The sequence below is a fragment of the Myotis nattereri genome (genome assembly GCF_964212035.1).
Source record: "Myotis nattereri genome assembly, chromosome: 19".
NCBI lineage: Eukaryota > Metazoa > Chordata > Mammalia > Chiroptera > Vespertilionidae > Myotis > Myotis nattereri.
In genome coordinates this window covers 28,767,216-28,788,311 of record NC_138095.1, presented here as the reverse complement: position 1 = coordinate 28,788,311, position 21,096 = coordinate 28,767,216, and the positions used below count along the sequence as shown (strand labels likewise).

The following is a 21,096-nucleotide window of genomic DNA, read 5'->3' as shown; positions in this document are numbered from 1 at the left end:
GCCTTTTCCTCCAGCGTGTCCATGGAAGGTTCTGTGGCTGAAACTCAAGATGAGATGTTGCAGGTTCTTAAAGAAAAAATGAGACTTGAAGGACAGCTGGAAGCCTTAACGCAAGAGGCTAGTCAGGTAAGGGGGGTTTGGTGAATGTGTTGTGTGCCGTGTGCTTCCTGATCGTTGGGTGGAGTTACACTCGTCTTTATGAATAAGTTGCAGTTCTGCCTTCTCTGGGGTAATTGTCATAGCAGACCCCTGGATAGTTTGAAAAACGTGGTACTTTCCTGGAGAGCTCACCTGTCGACACCTTTCTTTGCCTCACTGGTTGGTGTGGCAGCCTTCTTAATGCACAGGGTTGAAGGGACTTAATTTCCTGACAGTTAGTGTGGCTGTTTGACGATCTTTCCAGGCACTTAAGGAAAAGGCGGAGCTGCAGGCGCAGCTGGCCGCCCTGAACACGCGGCTGCAGGCGCAGGAGGAACACAGCCACAGCAGCCAGCGGAAGCAGGACGCGCTCAGTTCAGAGGTGGACACCTTGAAGCAGTCCTGCTGGGACCTGGAGCAGGCAATGAGCGACCTGCAGAACACGCTGGAGGCCAAGAACGCCAGTCTTTCGTCCTCCCACCACGACCTGCAGGTGGCAGAGGAGCAGTACCAGCGGCTCCTGGCCAAAGTGGAGGAGATGCGGAGCAGCATGCTCAGCAAGGACAGCACAGGTGCGTGTGCGGCCTGATCTGGCGGCGGGGTGCACCTCAGAACCCTGCTCTGAGGGCCGGCCTGTTGTCATGCGAATGTGCTGTGGGTTGTATTCCCTTCTGATTTGCACACAAGGTGCCCACTTTTCCGCATTCGCATGGGGGTGCCTAGGTCTTAGAGGCTGGCCTTTCCACTCACTCTGCCTGTAGAGTCCACCGTGGTGGGGCTGGAGCCGCCTGCTTGTTCCACAGAACAGCAGGTCTGATTTAAAATACGTACAGACCTACCTTTCGTTCAGCGGTGGTTCTACCTGGATCCCTGTGGGGATCGATTACCGTGGAATGACATGTGGAATAGTGGAGTCCAGGGAACCTGGGTGGCAGGCCATACATAGAGCATCTGGGGGTGCTTCACAGGACGCCCAGTTCCCAGATGCCCGCGCAGGGCATCTCGGTGTAGGCCGAATGTCAGACCTTCCCGTGCAGGCTGCGTAGATGAGCCTCTGCTGGCAGAGCAGCTGCCTGGGAACTGGGAGCGGCTGGTGGGGCTGCTGGGAAGGGCCATGTCTCTCAGCGTGTGACACTAGGTGTTAGGGCTGATGGCATCCAAGGAAAAGGGACAGGCTGCTGTCACAAGGGCTTTATCCTGATGCTAGAATGCACCAGCTGAGAAACAACACAGTAAGACTTTCCTAGTTTCGGGCATTCTATGATACACAGTCCCTCAAGAAACTTACAAAATCCAGAAAGTTCTGAAAACAAAAATAATCGTATAATTCTGAGTTGCAAGGCACTTAAGGACACCTGTCTAGAGCTCATTGGGCAGCGAACAGACCTACTCACATGAGGCACAGTGACATGTTTTTTGCATTTTTTACTTTTTTATGTGACTTGCTATTTTAAAAGAACCTGAAACACTGTGATGTTCCTAAGTGTGAGGAGGCTGTGATGTGTTTAGTGGAGAAAATGTGTGTTAGGTGAGCTTCCTTCCACATGAGTCGTGGTGCTCATGAATCATGTAGGTGACAGACACGCACAACAAGAACCAGTTGACAAAATGTCATGGCCAGAACCTAACCCTGTACCCCTAGGAGCTGTAGCTCAGCACCCAGGCTCGGATGGGCTGGGTCCCTGCTCTTCAGAGAAGCCACACGGACCTGGACATCCATGCAGAGCTGCGGGCTCCTGCTGTGGGCTGCTCTGAGCTCTGTGCTTTCTTGCTTCCAGTGCACGACCTCCGGCAGCAGATGACAGCCTTGCAGAGCCAGTTGCGGCAAGTACAGCTGGAGCGCACAACGCTCACCAGCAGGCTGAAGACATCCCAGGCGGAAATCGCATCTCTGCAAAGCGTCAGGCAGTGGTACCAGCAGCAGCTCGCCCTGGCCCAGGAGGCCCGGGTCAGACTGCAGGGCGAGATGGCCCACATCCAGGTATGGCCCCACAGCACTGGGCAGCTCACCTTCATGTCCCGTGTGGAGCCACTGCTTTTCACTAAATTAAAAAGACATCTGCTTTTAGAGTTCACAGATGCATGTTTTAAAAATCTGCTAACAACTCACATATCCCACACCCACCCTACACAGTAAGCATCTTTGTGACCAGGGGGTTTTAGGCCCTAGAAATGTCCCTCTCTGGAACATCCTGTGTTCCTAGTTCTGACTGCTGACTCATTGCCCTGTGAGGGCGCCTTCTGTCCTGTGAACCATCTCAAATCCACATCCACCTGGTCTCTGCCCTCCTGTGACATTCTTTCTGACACGCACCGAGCTCGCATGGCTTCTCTGCGCAGCTGGAGAAGGACCAGGTGCTCCTCCCTTTTGCTTTGGGAAGGAACCAGCACAGGTGCACACTCACTGGCCGCTCCCTCTGGGCCGAGTTCTGCTCTGGAGGCCTCGGAACAGCCAGGAAGTGGCGGGAACGCACTTGGCTGCGAACCTCAGTGCTTTGGACTAATTGGGTTGCTCATAAGGATGCCTCCTTCAGCCTCAGGCTTCTTTTTTCTTTTTAATTTCGCTGTATTTCTCAAATAGAGGAGGAGAAATTCTCATTCTACCCAGTTCTCCTTTTTAAAAACATTGAAGTATACACATGCACAAAATAGAAGTTTTCTTAAATTTACATTACACGTTTAAGCCAAAGGACCACACAGACAAGCATTGGTTCTGCTTACAATATATTTAGAAATAAATCATTCTACAAGTTAATAAATAAGCCAGATTTATGTAAATGACAAAAGTCAGAAATGGAGTTTGGAAGATAAAAACTGGAACAATCCAGGCCATTTGAGAAATGTAACTGCTTTTGTCAAATCCCCCTGGGACCCAGGCTCAGCATTCCCTAATTAGGATGTTCACTGCATTGCCCCCTTGTCCAGGGAACATAGACGTGTTCTTGGGACTGTCCAGCAGGGAGGAGAGTTGGGGTGGTCTGTATTCTGTTGTTGCCTCGAGACACGGTCCCAGCACATGGCGTCTCACAGCACATGGCGTCTCCCTTGCTCGGGCACTCCCACGGAGACCCTGTCCAAGGGGTGTTCCTATTGGATCTGGAAGTGACGTGCTCCAAGGTCCAGGTGCAGACCATGTGTCCTCTGGACTGCTCTTTCCCGACCCCTCCTCTGGGCACCAGTGTGTTTAAAGCTGGGCTCCTTTTTCTCGAGGAGACAGTGGTCAGAGGAGGCCTGACTGATGGCCTGGGTCAGACCCTAGGCTGGATTGCCAGTGTTATTTCCCCGGAATGGCTGGGTCAGCCTGGTATGTCAGGACAGTCAGACACTGAAATATGCCTGGTCACAGGTGGTCAGTTCACCTGAGGGGCAGACCTACAGCGCCAGCTGCACCTGCGTCCAGCTGAAGGCCCCTCACTTTAGGGGCTCACAGATGCCCCTTCAGTGGGAACTTCTGTGTAGGTCTCACCACAAACTCCACATTCTTGGGGGAATGACCACTGGCTTCTGGGCTGCCAGCCTGCCCCTCTGAGGCGCACAGAAACCCCTGGCCCTGTCGTCAAGGTGGCTGGCAGGAGGGTGGGCAGGGAGGCCTGTGTGGTGGGATCCAGGGAGCAGCCCCTTGGGGGCCACCGCTGGGCAGAGACCCTCACACTGGTGGCCTCGGGGACTTATACTTGAAATCCAGCAACTTCCCATCTTACTTTTTCTTTGCAGGTTGGACAGATGACCCAGACGGGCCTCCTGGAGCACCTGAAACTTGAGAATGTGTCCTTGTCCCAGCAGCTGACGGAAACCCAGCACAGGTCCATCAAGGAGAAGGAGCGCATCGCCCTGCAGCTCCAGGGCATTGAGGTGAGGCCCGCACCTCCCGCAGCCCGGGCCTGTCGGGGTTCTGTTTTGGGTGGTGTGTTGTTTTGGATTGGGCTTGTTTTTCCAGCCACTGGTCAAGAATAAGAAAATATATAAATACACATGTACACGTAAACATTAATATTATATGTACATTTGTATGTCTTTAAAATACTGAACAACCTGCCATGGTTGAATGGCGGTGGTATCTCCTCTCCTCTGACCCTCAGTGGCCTGGGTCCTAGTGCTCAGCCCCGTGGAGGGTGGTGCTGGGCAGAGCGTGGGCAGAGCAGAAGGAGCTTAGTACAGCGTGTGTCTGAGAGCATTGGAGAGCCTAGCAGTGGTCAGTGCTCTTGTCGCGGAGCACGCAGCCTGTGCTACTGTTCAGCCCTCCAGCACGCGCGGCAGTCGGAGAAGGCGGCTGCCTTCCACCCCAGTGGCCTGTGGCTCCTCCGTGTGCAGGTCGTGGACAGACGGGGATGTGGCCCTGGGCCTCTCACCGCGTGGTGGGTTTTCTTGCTTGGTCTGCTGTGGCCATCAGGTTATCCTTCTTTTTAAAATATTCTCTCTTCCGGGCCCAGGCTGACATGTTGGACCAAGAAGCTGCCTTTGTGCAGATTCAAGAGGCAAAGACGATGGTGGAGGAGGACCTGCAGAGGAGGCTAGAGGAGTTCGAGGAGGAGAAGGAGCAGCTGCAGAAGATGGCAGCCTCAGCAGCAGCCCTGGAGCAGCAGCTAGAGGAGGCAAGCACCTGCCACGGCCTCGCCCAAGGGCCTGGGCCACACACACTGGCCTCCTGTGGCTGTCCTCACCATGAGCATTAGTGCTGGTCTGTCTATCAAATTCATTTGAATGCCCCATCATCAGAGCTGTGCTTCTGTGAGTGTTCTTGTATGCCAGGCCTTTACGTACAGAAGACTGCCTGCACAGTGTCCATGCAGATATTCTAAAACCGGAACAGGGGAGCAGTATAAATTCTGGAGCGGGAGGTCATACTGAGTCTAGCCCCTTTTCCAGGTGAAGCTAACCCTGCACCAGCGAGACCAGCAGCTTGCAGCCTTGCAGCAGGAGCACCTGGACCTGCTGAAGCAGTTCACCTCCACACAGGAGACGCTGCAGGGCCGGGAGCAGGCCCTCGGTGACCTGCAGGTGCGCTACGATGAGCTGCAGGCCCGACTGGAGGAGCTGCAGGGCGAGGCCACCTCCAAGGACGACACCATCCGCTTCCTGCAGAATGAGAAGATTGTCTTGGAGGTGGCTCTGCAGGCCGCCAGGAGCAGCGGGGAGGAACTCGACAGAGGAGTCAGAAGCTTGGAAGAAGGTGCTGAGGAAACGTCAGGAATCCTGGAGCAGCTGAGACAGGAGTTAGCCGTCAAGTCCAGCCAGGTAACGCACGCCATCGCCCTCGTTTTGTACGCATGGCGCCCACGCGTGCGAGTGTCGGTGCTGTGGTTTGGTTCTTTCTTGAACCCCTCGTTTTGTAAAATGAAAGTGTGTCCAGGGCTGGGCCCAGGGCTTAGCTGAGGAAGGACCCACTCCCGCTGATGGTGAGCTGCGGGCCTGCGTCAGACACTGGGTGCTCAGAGCCAGGAAATGGTCTGTTTGGACTTGGAAGTAACCTGCCAGGAACACAGTTCTGCCCCTGGATGACAGGCAGCTCAGACGGGAATGCTGTGTGGAACTTTTGTCTTTTCCATCCTGTGTGCCTGAGTGGTGGGACCCACAGGACACAGTGGCAGGACTGTTGTGTCAATGGGCGAAGTGGGCAGACAGCCCGAGTGTCTGGGTGTGTGAACCTGACCTAGCACCGTCACCTGGGAGCCTTATGCCAACAGCTGGCATGACTGGATGCAGGCGAACATTAAAAATACAGACAGAGCAAGGAAGCTGCAAGGTGTGCAGGAAGTAGGGTTGGTGTCAGGGCATAATTTTGTCTTCTGATTCCACCCCATAGGCAACAGGATGAGAAAACAATGACATGTTCCTTTGGGAAGTAAAATCGAGGGAGACTGTTTTCTCTGCAGACAATGACCACGCTAAGTTACTTTCTAGGACAGATGCGGAGGCAGTGCATCAAACCAGCAGGGGCGTAGTTACAGGAATTGTGCGGATTCTTTGATAAATTTTTTTTAATATATTTTATTGATTTTTTACAGAGAGGAAGGGAGAGAGAGATAGAGAGTTAGAAACATCGATGAGAGAAACATTGATCAGCTGCCTCCTGACACCTCCCACTGGGGATGTGTCCGCAACCAAGGTACATGCCCTTGACCGGAATCGAACCTGGGACCTTTCAGTCCGCAGGCCGATGCTCTATCCACTGAGCCAAACCAGTTTTGATAAATTTGAGTTTGAGTTTACTGACTTACTAAGAGGGACATCAGCTGACACTTGGAAAGCTCTGGAGGAGACATTTGTTGGTTCTAGGCATTATTGATCATGTCCGAGTTTCACCTGTATTATTATTAACCAAGTCGCTGGTAGCTATACCTTAGATTAAGATAAGATAATTATTCTAAAAATAGTGCATAAGAAGTGGTGGTGGTTTTCTTGTCTCACTGGAAGCTGTCTTTCCCACCCTGACTTGGGGACTAGTGTGCATGCCTGTCCCTCGAATGCACAGGGCCCTCCTGGAGCCCTCAGTAACAGCTGGGCACACGTGTCCATATGCACAGGGCCCTCCTGGAGTCCTCAGTAACACTGTGTACGCCTGTCCCTCATAGGTGGAGCACCTGCAGGAAGACGCCAGCTCTCTGAAAAAGCAGATGCAGAAAATAAAGGAACAGTTTCTTCAACAGAAGGTAAAGTTGAGTTGTTGGTGTTCTTTATGTGAAATAAGTGTGTGAAAACAATCTTGTAAGTGGTTTAATCACTTCACTAGAAAAAGTTGATCAAGAGCAAGGTAATGTCTAGATGCCTTCAATTTTTTTTTTTTAATCCTCATCAGTGGATATGCTTATTGATTTTAGAGAGAGGGGGTGGGAGAGAGAGAGAGAGAGAGAGAGAGAGAGAGAGAGAGAGAGAGAAAAGAAGAAAGAAAGAAAGAAAGAAAGAAAGAAAGAAAGAAAGAAAGAAAGAAAAAGAGAGAAAGAAGAAAGAAAGATCAGCCGCCTCCTTTACACACCCCAGCTAGGGGTTGAAGCCGCAACCTAGGTATGTGCCCTGACCAGGAATCAAACCCACAACCTTTTGGTGTGTGGGACGACACTCGACCAACCGAACCACCCGGGCAGAGCTAGACTCCTTCAGTTTCGAAAGGCCCTTGCTTGACTCTGAGGCATGCCCCTCACCCTCCCATTTTAATGTCTCCAGAGTCAGATGCATCCACAGTGGGGTTGGCATCTGACCACGGGGATCATGCCCTGAGTGTGTGTCACCACACACAGGCTGAGTTTCTGTTTAATGTGCTTGAAACAGTGCCACATGTCCCAGCCTTGACAGGTCGTGGTGCACACGTGGTGTATGTGTGTGTTCGTGAAGCCCATCCATGTGGGAGGGATGAGGGAGCGTTGCCAGCCCAGGGTCTGAGGAGGGATGTACCCTGAGGGAGCGTGCTGAAGGGTGTAGGCTTTATCATCAGGGACAGCCTGTCAGCCAGGAGTGCAGCTCGGAGAAGGAATTGCCAGAATCAGGCGGTTAAGGCACCAGCAGCTGGCGTGACACCTCCACACTTTGCCCAGACTTGTTCAGGAGCGAAATAATGGGGTGTCTCAGTTGATGGTGTCTTTGGTTTGGCGAAATGTGTTATCTTTTAGCCCCAGGTAAGTGGTGAGCATGTGTGTAAGCCAAGTGTCCCCTGGGTGGCCCGCCCACACTGGCTGCAGCTCCTGTCCCGGCAGGTGATGGTGGAGGCCTACCGGCGGGACACCGCCTCCAAAGACCAGCTCATCAGCGAGCTCAAGGCCACGAAGAAGAGGCTGGACTCGGAGGTGAAGGAGCTGAGGCAAGAGCTGATGCAGCTCCAAGGGGACAAGAAGTCCATGGAGGCGGAGCAGGCGCGCTTGCAGAAGGAGGTGTCCCGAGTGCAGCAGCAGATGGCGGCTCTCGAAGGGCATCTGGAGTCGGTGCAGAGGGAGCGCGATGAGATGGAGACCCACCTGCAGGTCTGGGGATGCGCCGATGGTGAAGGCTCCGCTGTGCGGGGCTCCCGTGTTCCAGGCTGCAGCAGCTGTTTCAAGCTCTGGGCCGTGGGAGCTGGCGAGGAGTGTGGAGCTGTGCCGGGACTGGGGTTCATGTGCACAGGTCCCATGGTTGAGGAGAGGCCAGCGTGCAGGTGGGAGCCTGGTGGAGCTGGCAGTGACAGTGAGGCCGAAGGTGCCTGAGGGCAGGGAGAGCGAGATCTCAGTGCAGAGGCCTGCTGGGTCTGAGGGGCGATTCCTGAGATGAGAAATGGGGGATATGTCAGATCAAAGCTGTTTGACATGTGAGATTTTTTTAAAGTCCTGGAGAGGGCCAGGTGGGTAGATTGGCTGGAGGCTGGCAAGCTGAGAGATTTGAGAACAGACGGTGTTGGAGCCAGGTGAGTGCAGGTTGAGCTGCAGGAGCCAGCGGCTGGGTATGGGACACCTGCAGCTGCGAAAACACGTGTCCTCATGGGTGTGCTTAGGGCAGCGAGCGGGGCCAGGAGGAGGCCCAGGCCCCTGAACCAGTTCACGGTCACTCCTCCGGGTGCTGGGGTGCCCACGAGGAGGGAGTCCTTCCCAGCATTCCCGTCCTCTCTCTGACACAAGCAGCTCGGGACACTGGACCGCTCTGAAGCTGCCATTTGTAAAGGGCACAGCTCTGTCAGGGCCTTCAAAGCCCACGTGCTCGAGGCAGCCCCGAAATGGCCTGGGGACCTGGATTGTGTGCGCACGGGCTGCAGCGGCGGCGGCGGCGGCGGCGGCGGCGGCGGGGCTTGTGCTCACGGCCTTCTCCCTCCCGTGCAGGCTCTGCAGTTCGACAGACAGCAGGTGGCTGCACTGACAGAGGCCAACAAGGGGCTCCAGGCCCAAGTGGAAGAGCTACGGCAGGAAGCCGCCAGGTGAGCATGGGCCTCCCCTTTCTGCGTGTATTTTCATTTGAGATTTGTGTCCTGCACTGTGCTCGTGTCAGCCTGCGACTTACGTGTGAGCCTGTGGTCAGGCTCATTGCTCTGTCCTTTTTGGTTAGGAACATGTGAACAGCGTTAGGAAGAGCTGGGCGGCAGAATGGGAACACGTGCAGGTGGAAGCATAGAAATGGGGTGGCTGGAGTTTGAGCTGGTGTGCTCGAGCACAGGCCCAGGGTCCAGGTTCAGGTGCTGGCAAGTGGCTCTGCTGGCAGGGTTGGAGCGCAGTGCTCCAGGACTGCAACACCAGCCTCGTCTGCTTACTTTATAAAATGTTGGGAGGGTTCTTGAATCTGGGGGTGCAGGAGTGGGGGAGGTGGAGCTGGAGGGAGTAAGGGAGACTTGAGACGGCCTATCCCGTCTGGCACGCCCCAGGGCCATCACCGAACAGAAGCAGAGGGTGACACGGCTGGGCTCGGACCTGAGCAGCGCTCAGAAGGAGATGAAGAGCAAGCACAAGGCCTACGAGAGCGCCGTGAGCATCCTGAGCCGCCGCCTGCAGGAGGCCCTCACCGCCAAGGAGGCAGCTGAGGCTGAGCTGAGCCAGCTGAGAGCCCAGGCGGCCGATGGTGCCAGCGACCTTGTGCTGCGCGTGCGTACCGCATTTGCTCGGCCCGTCGCGGCTTCTCAGGGTGGGACGTGGGGCTGTGAGCATTTCCCCTGAGACCCTCCTAGAATCCTAGGAAAGGGGCAGAATGAGTGTGTGGGCAGCACTTCCCTAGAATTCATGGTATCAACGTGACCAGGGATGTGAGCTGCACACAGTCCTCGCCATGTCCCTGTGAACCTGCGAGGTGTGCGGGTCAGCTCTGGTGAGTATGAAACAATCCAGAAAAGCGTTTTGGGGGAGGTGGCATTTGACTGGCCTTGAATAAATGAGGCTTTGGGGTGGACAGGTCGGTGTCGCAGCAGAGGGTCCTGGGAAGGTGAGCTGGGGTCAAGGCGTGTGTTGCGGACTGACAGCTCAGGCTGGGTGAGACCTTTGGCTCTCCTGTTGAAGGAGAGTGAGGCCAGGAGAGGCTGCGATAGAAAGAACTAGAATACATGCAGGTGGCAGCATGAAAACGGGGTGGCTCGGGTTCGAGCCAGTGTGCTCAGCACGGCCCGGCGTCCTGGTTCATGTGCTGGCAGGTGGCCTCATCCTGGAGGAATCGGGGAAGGAGGTCAGTGTCAAGAGCCCAAAGCCTTTTTTAAAAATGATATGTATGTTTTTATTGATTTGAGAGAGAGAGGAAGGGAGAGGGTGAGAGAGAAACACCAATGATGAGAAACATCAATCGGCTGCCTCCTGCACGCCCCCTACTGGGAATTGAACCACGACTTCCTGGTTCATGGGTGGATGCTCAACCACTGAGCCACACAGGCCAGGCCCAAAGCCTTTTGCTTATAGATTATGTTTAAGATAATGGGAGGCTGGTGTCCCTGAGTAGCGTGGAGGACGCGAGACAGGAGGGAGCTCCTGGCTGGGGCATGGCGTTGAGTTCATGACATGAAGGTTTTCAGACTGGCTTAGGGCCCTGCCAGCTTTGGGTCTGATTGTTTCCTTTCACGTTTGCTGCTTGGAGTAAAATTCTGCATGAGTAAACTACTGTGCATTTCACCTGTTGCTCTCTAGCACAAGCTGTTTCACTTTGTTTAGCAATTGTGTCTTCTCTCGTGAAGTGTATTTTCGTCTCCTGGACTTACCATAGCATGCTATCTTTTTGCCGAATTGTTAAATACTCCTCCTCACCTGCTTACTTTATAAAATGTTGAGAGGGGGGAATTTATTCAATTATAATTTCCCTTCTACTATAAAACATTTCTGTCTGTTCTGTTAATTCTTGTGTTTAGATGGCAGGTGGGAGGGTAAAGCCTGTAGACTCTGCCTTCTGCTGCTGCAGGAGCTCAGCCTGAGAGCCACCTGCTGTTCAGTCTGCTCTCAGCAGGTGTGAGGGGGACCTGGGCAGTTGCTCACCTTCCTGGTGCTCAGTAATAGGCCAAAGTGAGGCAAATAGTTAGACCAGTGATGGCGAACCTATGACACGCATGTCAGAGGTGACACGCGAACTCATTTTTTTGGTTGATTTTTCTTTGTTAAATGGCATTTAAATATATAAAATAAATATCAAAAATATAAGTCTTTGTTTTACTATGGTTGCAAATATCAAAAAATTTCTATACGTGACACGGCACCAGAGTTAAGTTAGGGTTTTTCGAAATGCTGACACGCCGAGCTCAAAAGGTTCACCATCACTGAGTTAGACCTTCATGAGGAGGCTCCGTAGAGACAGCTGGGAAGTGCTCAGAGCAGCAAGAGTGTGTATGTGTTCATGTGCGTAGGTGCACGTGTGCTGCTGGTTATATCATGCAACAGATCACTTGCCACAAATAGTAATTTATAACTTACCTGCAAGTCAAACTTTCCTGTGTTTTCAAAGCACTGAACTGAGGGTGTTTTGTCTGTGAGTCGCTGTGTGCATGCAGGTTAGTTAAGTCCTCTTAGGGGAAGGGAAGTGCTATGAGAAGCACTCACCTGTCTGTGTGGCCGGCAGCCTCTCAGGGTCAGGCGATGCAGGGCTACACGGAGGGAGGTTAGCCCTGCCACAGCCATATTGAAGTCCATGACCCGGTTCACCTTTCTGTCCTGCTGTTAGGAGAGAATCCAGGCCCTGGAGGTGGAGTTGCAGACCGTGGGCCACAGCAAGGTGATGCTGGAGAAGGAGCTGCAGGAGGTCATCGCGCTGACTACCCAGGAGCTGGAGGAGTACCGGGAGAAGGTGCTGGAGCTGGAGGACGAGGTAGGCGAGCTCGCGATCACATGGTAAAGTGGACAGGCCACCCACTCCCGGGGCAGCTCTGGAGCAGGGACCGGGGCCCTGGAGCATCAGAGCCCAGCCGGTGTGCCTGACCTGTCAGCTCTGCCCTCTGCACACTTTTCAGTGCTTCTTTGGATCTGTGACCACCCAGGTGCTGGACTCCCCCCATGCACGTAACACCTGCCCCAGCAAGGACTCCCTCACTCATGTAACACCTGCCCCAGAAGGACTCCCCACACCTGTAACACCTGCCCCAGAAGGACTCCCCACACCTGTAACACCCGCCCCAGAAGGACTCCCCCACACCTGTAACACCCGCCCCAGAAGGACTCCCCCACACCTGTAACACCCGCCCCAGAAGGACTCCCCCACACCTGTAACACCCGCCCCAGAAGGACTCCCCCACACCTGTAACACCCGCCCCAGAAGGACTCCCCCACACCTGTAACACCCGCCCCAGAAGGACTCCCCCACACCTGTAACACCTGCCCCAGAAGGACTCCCCCACACCTGTAACACCTGCCCCAGAAGGACTCCCTCACTCATGTAACACCTGCCCCAGAAGGACTCCCCACACCTGTAACACCTGCCCCAGAAGGACTCCCCCACACCTGTAACACCTGCCCCAGAAGGACTCCCCCACACCTGTAACACCTGCCCCAGAAGGACTCCCCACACCTGTAACACCTGCCCCAGAAGGACTCCCCACACCTGTAACACCTGCCCCAGAAGGACTCCCCACACCTGTAACACCTGTCCCTGAAGGACTCCCTCACTCATGTAACACCCGCCCCAGAAGGACTCCCCACACCTGTAACACCTGTCCCTGAAGGACTCCCTCACTCATGTAACACCTGCCCCAGAAGGACTCCCCACACCTGTAACACCTGCCCCAGAAGGACTCCCCCACACCTGTAACACCTGCCCCAGAAGGACTCCCCACACCTGTAACACCTGTCCCTGAAGGACTCCCCACACCTGTAACACCTGTCCCTGAAGGACTCCCCACACTTGTAACACCTGCCCCAGAAGGACGAGTGACCACTGCCTCCGTGTGGTGGGCATCGGAGGGCTTGTGGCAGCTGTGCGCCTGACGAATACGCTCTTTTTATTGTTTGTTAATCCTCAACTGCGGATATTTTTTCCGTTGCTTTTCAGAGAGAGCAGAGGGGGGGCGGGACACTGAGCTCACCGGCCAGGGCACTCGTCTACTCTTGTTGCAAATACAAGGAGCCTGGCTCAGACAGGCTGGACTGGAAAGATCCCACATGACCGTCAGGCCCCAAGATGGCGCTGCCCCCGCCCGGTGTGGTGCGCCGTGTCCTGTCGCTGCGTTTCATGCTGGCTGTTCCCTTTGCTGGTGACTGTATAACTTCACTGGCATTTGTTTCAGCTTCAGGAATCCAGAGGCTTTCGGAGGAAGATAAAGCGCCTTGAAGAGTCAAATAGGAAGTTAGCTTTGGAGTTGGAGCACGAGCGAGGGAAGCTCACCGGCCTTGGACAGTCCAATGCGGCTTTGCGGGAGCACAACAGCGTGTTGGAGACAGCGCTAGCCAAGAGGGAGGCCGACCTCGTGGAGCTGAACCTTCAGGTGCTGACTCACACCACGGGGGAGAGGCAGGCAGCCTTCCAGGCTTACCTTGTTGTCTGTGTGCAGCTGTCACAGCTCCTGCAGGGAACATGCACACAGCCCAGGGTCTGCCCATAACTGAGTCCCGGGAGAGCTTGGGGTGGCGACTCCTGCTGGGCCAGGTGGGCCTTCCCCAGCCAGGGCAGTTGCCCTGTAAGTAAGGGACTAACCCCAATGGGGTCTCACTCCAGACCTTGTCCTTGCCTCAGGCTCCACAGCCTCTGATGACTGGGAAAGCTGGGCATTTCAGCGATGCCCTCCCTGGCCATCAGCGGCCTTGGATTTTTTGACCATCAGAGAGTTTATAGACTTGTTCTTATTTTATTTTATTTTTGTTGTTGTTAATCCTCACTCAAGGATATTTTTCCATTGATTTTTAGAACGAAAGGGAAGGAAAAGGGGCGGGTGGGTAACAGAGAGAGACAAAGAGAGAAACATCGATGTGAAAAAGACACATCGATTGGTGGCCTCCTGCACATGTCCCAACCTGACCAGGGATTGAACCTGCAACCCAGGTACATGCCCTTCCTTGACTGGGAATCAAACCCGTGACCCTTTGATGCATGGGCCGGCACTCTCACCACTGACCAACAGCATCCAGGGCTCTTAAAGACTTCTGTGTGGCGCTGCTGCCCACCACCTGCACCTGCTGCCTCACCACCTGCATCACCCCCTCACCAGGGAGGTGTTGGCTTACAGCCCTGATTCACGTGCCTCTTGTTGGCCATAGGCTTGAGTATGGTCATGTGGTCATGCTTCTGCCACCTCAGGTGTGTGTTTGTGTCTCCAGAAATGGAATCTCCATGCTTCCTGTTTTCCACGCTTGGTGGTAACATGTTGTGAGGCCTGTGCCACCCACTGCTGCGCCCCCTGTGTGGCGCCAATCACAGTGCCCGTGCTCTGTCCTGGGCTCTGCAGGCCGTGGCACTGGTGTCCCTCCTGACTCCCCTCTCTGTGCTGCAGGTTCAGGCCATCATGCAGCGCAAGCAGGAGGAGGACCGCCAGATGAGGCAGCTCGTGCAGGCCTTGCAAGCCGCACTGGAGAGAGAGAAGCTGGAAGTGCACAGCCTCAGGGAACAGGTGTGTGGCCGCGTCTGACCAGGTCTACCGCATTGCCACATGCAGCCTTTGCAGGGCACGTTTTCAGTGTCTGAAACTGGGTGCAGGCCTCTGCCTCCAGGAACTTGCCGTGCAAGTCCCAAGCACAGAGGTTATAAGGGCATGGATGATGTGGGGGCTGGAGAGCCCTGGTGCCCATCTGGACAAGTGAGGGCAAAGGGGTACTGCTCCTGCCTTTGCCCTGCTGATGCCGGTGTTGTCCTTCCAGGTGGCTGCAGCCAAAGTAGAAGCAAGGCACAACCAGCGCCACTTCAAGGCCGCCACCTTGGAGCTGAGCGAGGTGAAAAAGGAGCTGCAGGCCAAGGAGCTCCTGGTGCAGACGCTGCAGGCGGCGGCCGAGCGTCTCCAGTGAGTGTCCACGGGCCGAGGAGAGGCTGGCTGGCAAAGGGTCCCCACCAGGGCTCTCCCCCAGGTCCAGTTAGCGCACTCAGGTCACCCTGGAGCAGGTCTGGGAAGGAGAACCGTCTGACCCCGTCTCAAGAAGCTCGCGCTTCACCCGCATGTTTCAGTCCTCTGCCCCTTCCCCTCTGCCCCTTCGGTCCCGCATTGAGAACAGTCCCCAGTGTGAGGGATGTGCCCACCTCCGGGGCTCACTGTCGGCTCTGAGGAGGGCAGCTCTATCGCACGTGTGCAGGGATGCACAGTGGTCCCTCTGACACTGTCCTCCCATGGTGATCCTGGGGGTTTGTGAGGCTCAGGTGAGACCGTGCATGCAATGCTCCTAGACGGTCCTGCCCAGAGGGAGCAGTAGGTGAGCTCACCCAGGGCGGGTCGCAGTGAGCGACACCATTGGGGCTGGCATGTCAGGTGGCACACGCATTGTGTCTGCCTTGTTTCCTGCCCCAGGCTTCAGGAGGGGAGACATGCCCAGGAAGTCACCCAGTTCCAGGCAGAGCTTTCAGAGGCACGGACCCAGCTACAGCTCCTGCAGCAGCAGTTGGACGAGCAGCTGAGCAAACAACCTGTGGGCAACCAAGAGGTGATGTTGGGAACAGCTTTGCATCCCAGCTCACAGGACGGCAGGGCTGGGCTCTGTGCTGGGCACGCTGAGCCCCTTGGTTCCCTGTTCGCTTGCACAGGGACAGTGATTTGTTCTAAGTGTGACATTATACAAGACACAGGGAGAGAGCACTTTTTGTGCAGGAAGACCACTGCAAAATTCTTTTACTCATGTGACTTCCCTCCTACAGATGGAAAACCTCAAGTGGGAGGTGGATCAGAAGGAGAGAGAAATCCAGTCCCTGAGGCAGCAGCTGGACCTGAGCGAGCAGCAGAGCAGGCGGGAGCTAGACGGGGCCGAGCGGGCTCTGCAGGTACTGGGCGCAGGATGGGCCGATTTCCCTTAGATGGTTGTGACTTGCGCCGTTACTGTGCCCGCCCCATCTGTGGTAACTGGGAACCGTGGGTCCATGTTACCCCATTTCACAAGGACATCTTGGTCACGCAGCCGACAAGGCCAAGGACACCAGGCCCTGGTGCCCCACTGGGCTGATCTGAAATGTAGTGTGATTGTCACAGCACGTGAGAGGCCACCAGTTGGGACGCACGGCTCCACGTGGTGTCTGGGACAGTCCTGACTGCTGAGGGGGATGAGGAGCGTGGCTTGACTGACAACCAGAATCGACTTTGCTTCTTTATCAGTAGCTGAGCCCGGGATTCACAGGGGATCCCTGAGGTTCATTGTAGGTGTGGTCAGGGCAGTGTCACTGGCTCCTGACAGAAGCCCTGTCACTGGGGTAACAACAGGGGGCTGTGCCCTAGCCGGTTCGGCTCAGTGATAGAGTGTCAGCCTGTGGACTGAAGGGTCACAGGTTCAATTCCGGGCAAGGGCACATGCCCGGAGTGCGGGCTCGATCCCCAGTGCAGGAGGCAGCCAGTCAATGATTCTCTTCGATATTTCTCTCTCTCCCCGTCTCCTTTCCTCTCTAAAATAAACACAAATATTTTTTAAAAAAGAGAGAGAACAGGGGATGGGAGAGTAACTGTGGAGCCAGGAAGGGGCCTCCTACAGCAGCCCATGCTGGCCTGTCCCCCTAGACTTGCGGCACACGGAGATCTCTGCTGTGCGTTGAGATCTTGTAGCTTTGAAAACTCTGACCTGACTTCCCTTAGAATATCAAGTCTGAGCTGGAGGTGATGCGGGAAGACCTGTCCGTGACCCAGAAGGACAAGTTCATGCTTCAGGTGAAAGTGTCGGAACTGAAGAACAACATGAAAACTCTGCTGCAGCAGAACCAGCAGCTCAAGCTGGACCTGCGACGCGGCGCGGCCAAGACGGTGAGCAGCTGTGCCGTCAGAGGAACGGGCCTGCGGGTGGGGCGGGAAGGTTCTCTGACACAGTTATGGGACCACATTCAGCAGCCACCGTGTGGAAGTAAGTGGCAGAGAACTCTGCTTGGACAATAGGCCACATCATTTTATTTTATTTTCTACTCGATTGTTTGCTTCTTTTCATGAGTTCAGGTGCCATTTTGTTGACTGGGCTTTGTAAACCCCAGTGAGGCCCTGGTATATTGTGTTAGCAAGATCCCTGGCCCTCGGCGAGTCCAGCTGGGACACAGCTTGGGCCTGCGGATCCCAGAACCCCAAGGCTGTGGTCACCGGCCCTGCTCCGGTTGTCTGCATGCAGTGTGTCTCTCCTCAATGTGTCTACATGTTTTCATGGTCAGGAAAGTAGCTTAGATTCAGAACTTTATTACCAACGTTTGTCTGTCTGTGCAGAAGTTTGACGTCTTACAAATGGAAGTCGTCTGGGTTGGAAAATTGACTTAATTTTTTAGGGACTCTCAGAGTCAGGTTGTGGTGTCTCCTGGAAAGGCCCACGTGGGAGCTCGCGGTGAGGGCTCAGCTCTGTCCTGTGCCGGGACTGGGGTTGGCTCTCACGTGCAGTAGGAAGGCTGTCTACAAGGCCAGCATTTCCCAAATCCCTGAGGCTGCCTGCTCGGTGGGCACAGACAAGCCGATGTGCCTTCAGGGTTACGTGGGGCTGGGAGGCACCTGTGATGGCAGAGAGCTCACCATGCGCTTTTATGAACAGAGAAAGGAACGGAGAGGCGAGGCCAGCCCTTCCAGCCCCGTCACGCCGGTGAAGGTCCCCGACTGCCCCGTCCCGGCCTCCCTGCTGGAGGAGCTGCTGAGGCCCCCGCCTGCCGTGAGCAAGGAGCCCCTGAGGAACCTCAACAGCTGTCTCCAGCAACTGAAGTATGGCGGGCTCTGTCTCACGTCGCTTAGTCTCTGAGTCACATGTTTAACTTGGCAGAGTCTCTGTTGCAACACTGAATGCCCACCCAGGGCTGAGCAGGTCTGTGTTAAGTGGGGTCACGTTGTAAGGTGAGAGTTGCCTGCAGCTAAATGGCTCTGAGAAACCCTAAGTCACCAGGACCTGAGCCTTTCAATCCCTCTCACTGTTTGGAAGTCATGGCCGTGTGGGGGCATCTTTTCTGACCCTGTGAGGGAAGCTACATGAGCCCCTCAACTCTGTCTTCCTCGTTGTCCCTGAGCAGAAGCCGTGTGTGCAGAGCCTTGTGGCCTATTGGCCTCTGGGTGGTGCTGAGAACAGTGTCAAGGGTCCCTGCAGTTCTGTGACCCGTCTGTGTAGCTGGTGCAAATAGGGAGTTCTTTTGGTCCCTGAAGGCACCACATGTGTGAGCGAACGGCCATCAAGTTGAAGCTTGTCAGGCTCATGTCCATCTTGGGGAAGCGATAGTATCTGACTAGCCTTCTACCTTTGCCTCTTGTGTCCCCAGGCAGGAGATGGACAGCCTGCAGCGCCAGATGGAGGCACACGCCGTCACCGTGCACGAGTCACTGTCCTCATGGACTCAGGGGGACCCTGCCGCCAGCCCTGCTTCCCTGGGCGACCAGGCCGCCCCCGGAGGAGACACCGAGCCACCCAGTCCCAGCAGCACCTCCAGAGAGCGGCTGGGAACACCCTCTGCCGAGCACCCCCATGCTGAGTGTGTGTGATCATCCCTCACAAGGGACCTTAAGTTCTGCGTTTGCTTTACAAGGAGTGAAATAACGGGAGCCACCTGCAGGTCACAACCAGCTTCCCCAGAAGTGACCAAACCTTCAAAACCCAGCTGAGCTCTCAGTGACAGTGTTAGAAGGTGTCTGGGGCCATTTGCAGGAGGCGAACCCTCACCAGTAATATAGACGCTGCTCTGTGGCCACCGGTCCTGGGGAACCGGGTCGTGGGCCCACTTCCTCACTTCACCTCCCCGCGGAAGTGAAATTTCGCACCTTTGGTTTGTATTTTATTTTCACAGCCATCCCACCATAGGATGTGTATGTAAATACTGAGAATCGTAACCTAATCTTTAAAAAGTATGTCCCCGTATTATTTAAAAATGACCTGAATTGTCTGCTTTTCGATTGCCTTTTGAAAATCTGCTGTCAGGAAATAATGTACATGTAGGACTAAGGGATGTCAGTAAGAAAATTATATTTTAAGAAATATAATTATTTTATTTACCTCCTAAAACCAAATATTCTTAGAGCATTCTTTCTTGTTTTTGTTTCACTTTATTTTTGAGTGTCTTTTCCTTGTTAAGTGCACGATGCCCAGCTGTCCAACCGCCCTGCTTGGCCTCACCACTCCCAAGCAACATGGCTTGACCAGGCCGCACCTTCTGTGCCCAAGTGGCAGTGTCCACCAGGACCTGTGATGGTCGGAGACACACTGGGCTCAGTGGTGATGGCTGTCGGGTCTGAGGTGCTGTAATGACCAGGCACCCGGAGTGTGTGAGGTTCACCGGTACATGTCCCACCTGAAATCCTTACACTGGCAGAAACAGACAGACTGTGGGACTTAAGGGTTGTATTTTTGTCCCCAAGTTTGCTAAGAAAATCTAAAATAATATTTATTGTAATAAGTCAGAGTGAGGTGGGTGCATGTGCACCCTGTGCGGATCTGCTGCTCTGAGGGTGGGGTGACATGTCCAGATCCGACATCATGCCAGCCTGTGTGCTGTGTCTTGTGTCTTGTTTGTGGAGAAAACAATATATATTTTTATTGGTTTGAGAGAGGAAGGAAGAGGGAGAGAGAGAAACATCAGTAATGAGAGAGAATCAGTGATCGGCTGCCTCCCACACACCCCTATTGGGGATCAAGCCAAAATCCAGGCATGTGCCCTGACCGGGAATCAGACCTTGACCTCCTGGTTCATAGGTTGACACTCAACCACTGAGTCACACCGGCCTAGAGAAAACAGTGGTATTTTTAAGCTGTCTGTGTTCTCTTAGAATGTGTTGTCATAAGGTTCATTGATAAAGTAGCGTTAACCACAAAGACGTTTAGAGTTTAAAGAAGGGTCCCTAGTAAGTATTGGGACTTCTAAATACATCTCTCATTTGTACAGGGTCAATCTTGAAACAATACTTGAAGACTCATTATAAATGTATCCTACTTTTCATAATAAGTTGGAAAGCATTTTTGACAAAATTGTTTTGTGCCATTGGAAGAGAAACATGATAATTTATGTTCTTAGTTACTTTGGCTGCATTATTCTTGTTTTAATTTTAAAACCAAGACATGGCACCCAGCCCCGTGCCTCAGTGGCTCTCCGACTCCCCAGGGAAGACCTGCCACTGCCTCTGTGTCCTTCTCTCGGGAAAAGCTAACCCTGAACGCACCCATCAAGGGAGGCCGTCTCTGTCCTTGCCGCCTTCCTTCTCCTGTGCCACCATCATCCTGGGTGCCCATTCTTCAGCTCAGCCAGCACCTGGCCGGCTTTGGTCCCGGCTTCGGGCGCGGCTCCTGCTTGCTTATCTCCACCGGACTGACTGCTTCCTCCCAAGATGGGATGTGTTCTGTTCTGGGCAGAAGTGGAATTGGGAATTTACTCATGAGAAACAGCAGTCAAGTCCGGAGTCCGTATAACCCAGGTTCGCCATTGCAGGTGTGTGTGTCTCTTCATCCTGTGTGACGAACGCCGTCCTGTCCTCACTTGGGAAGTCCTTACTTGCTTTTCTTATGTTTCAAAAAAACTATTGCAATGTCATTATCATTGATTTCTCCACAATGCACACCAGGTAGATGCCACGGATCTGAGAGGCTTTGTTCTACAGGGCAGGCAAAAGCATGGAAAACATTTCATATGGAAAAATAATACGATAATAATACAAGAATTAACTTCTGTGTACTCACAGCTGTAAACCTACTTTTGCCCCGCTCTGTTTGGAGGGATCAGAGGCATTTGGTTTGGGTGTGAAACAGGCTCTTGTCCAGGGTCCAGGGCGCAGCATCCACTGGGTAGTCTGCCTGCAGCCAGGGCGTAAGTCTCCTCGAGCCCCTTGCAGCTTAGGCCTCCCTTGGTCTAGGGTTACTGCAGGTCACCGTGACAACATTTCTACTTCATGGGTATCTTTCTTAACAGAAGTTCAGTGTGATGTGTGAAGATTCTGGGGTGAGGGGCCAGCGTGACCCCCCCCTTCAGGGACCCACACAACGTGGACAGGCCTGTGACGTGTGA

General features: G+C 54.2%; 1 protein-coding gene across 1 annotated transcript in view; it reads left to right on the top strand.

Annotated features, from left to right (window-relative positions):
- GOLGA3 (golgin A3) overlaps positions 1–20,108 on the top strand; it is a 30,837-nt gene extending 10,729 nt beyond the window's left edge. The window contains exons 6-24 of the mRNA XM_081113880.1: positions 15–126; positions 404–710; positions 1,917–2,119; positions 3,853–3,990; positions 4,569–4,730; positions 5,005–5,373; positions 6,711–6,788; positions 7,827–8,090; positions 8,916–9,010; positions 9,452–9,668; positions 11,713–11,856; positions 13,268–13,465; positions 14,468–14,584; positions 14,832–14,971; positions 15,470–15,602; positions 15,814–15,936; positions 16,736–16,900; positions 17,661–17,824; positions 18,370–20,108. Of these exons, the coding sequence (XP_080970006.1) occupies positions 15–126; positions 404–710; positions 1,917–2,119; positions 3,853–3,990; positions 4,569–4,730; positions 5,005–5,373; positions 6,711–6,788; positions 7,827–8,090; positions 8,916–9,010; positions 9,452–9,668; positions 11,713–11,856; positions 13,268–13,465; positions 14,468–14,584; positions 14,832–14,971; positions 15,470–15,602; positions 15,814–15,936; positions 16,736–16,900; positions 17,661–17,824; positions 18,370–18,589 (3,349 nt within the window). The 3' untranslated portion in view covers positions 18,590–20,108. The remainder of the gene's footprint in view (positions 1–14; positions 127–403; positions 711–1,916; positions 2,120–3,852; positions 3,991–4,568; positions 4,731–5,004; positions 5,374–6,710; positions 6,789–7,826; positions 8,091–8,915; positions 9,011–9,451; positions 9,669–11,712; positions 11,857–13,267; positions 13,466–14,467; positions 14,585–14,831; positions 14,972–15,469; positions 15,603–15,813; positions 15,937–16,735; positions 16,901–17,660; positions 17,825–18,369) is intronic.
- Positions 20,109–21,096: the final 988 nt, after the last annotated feature.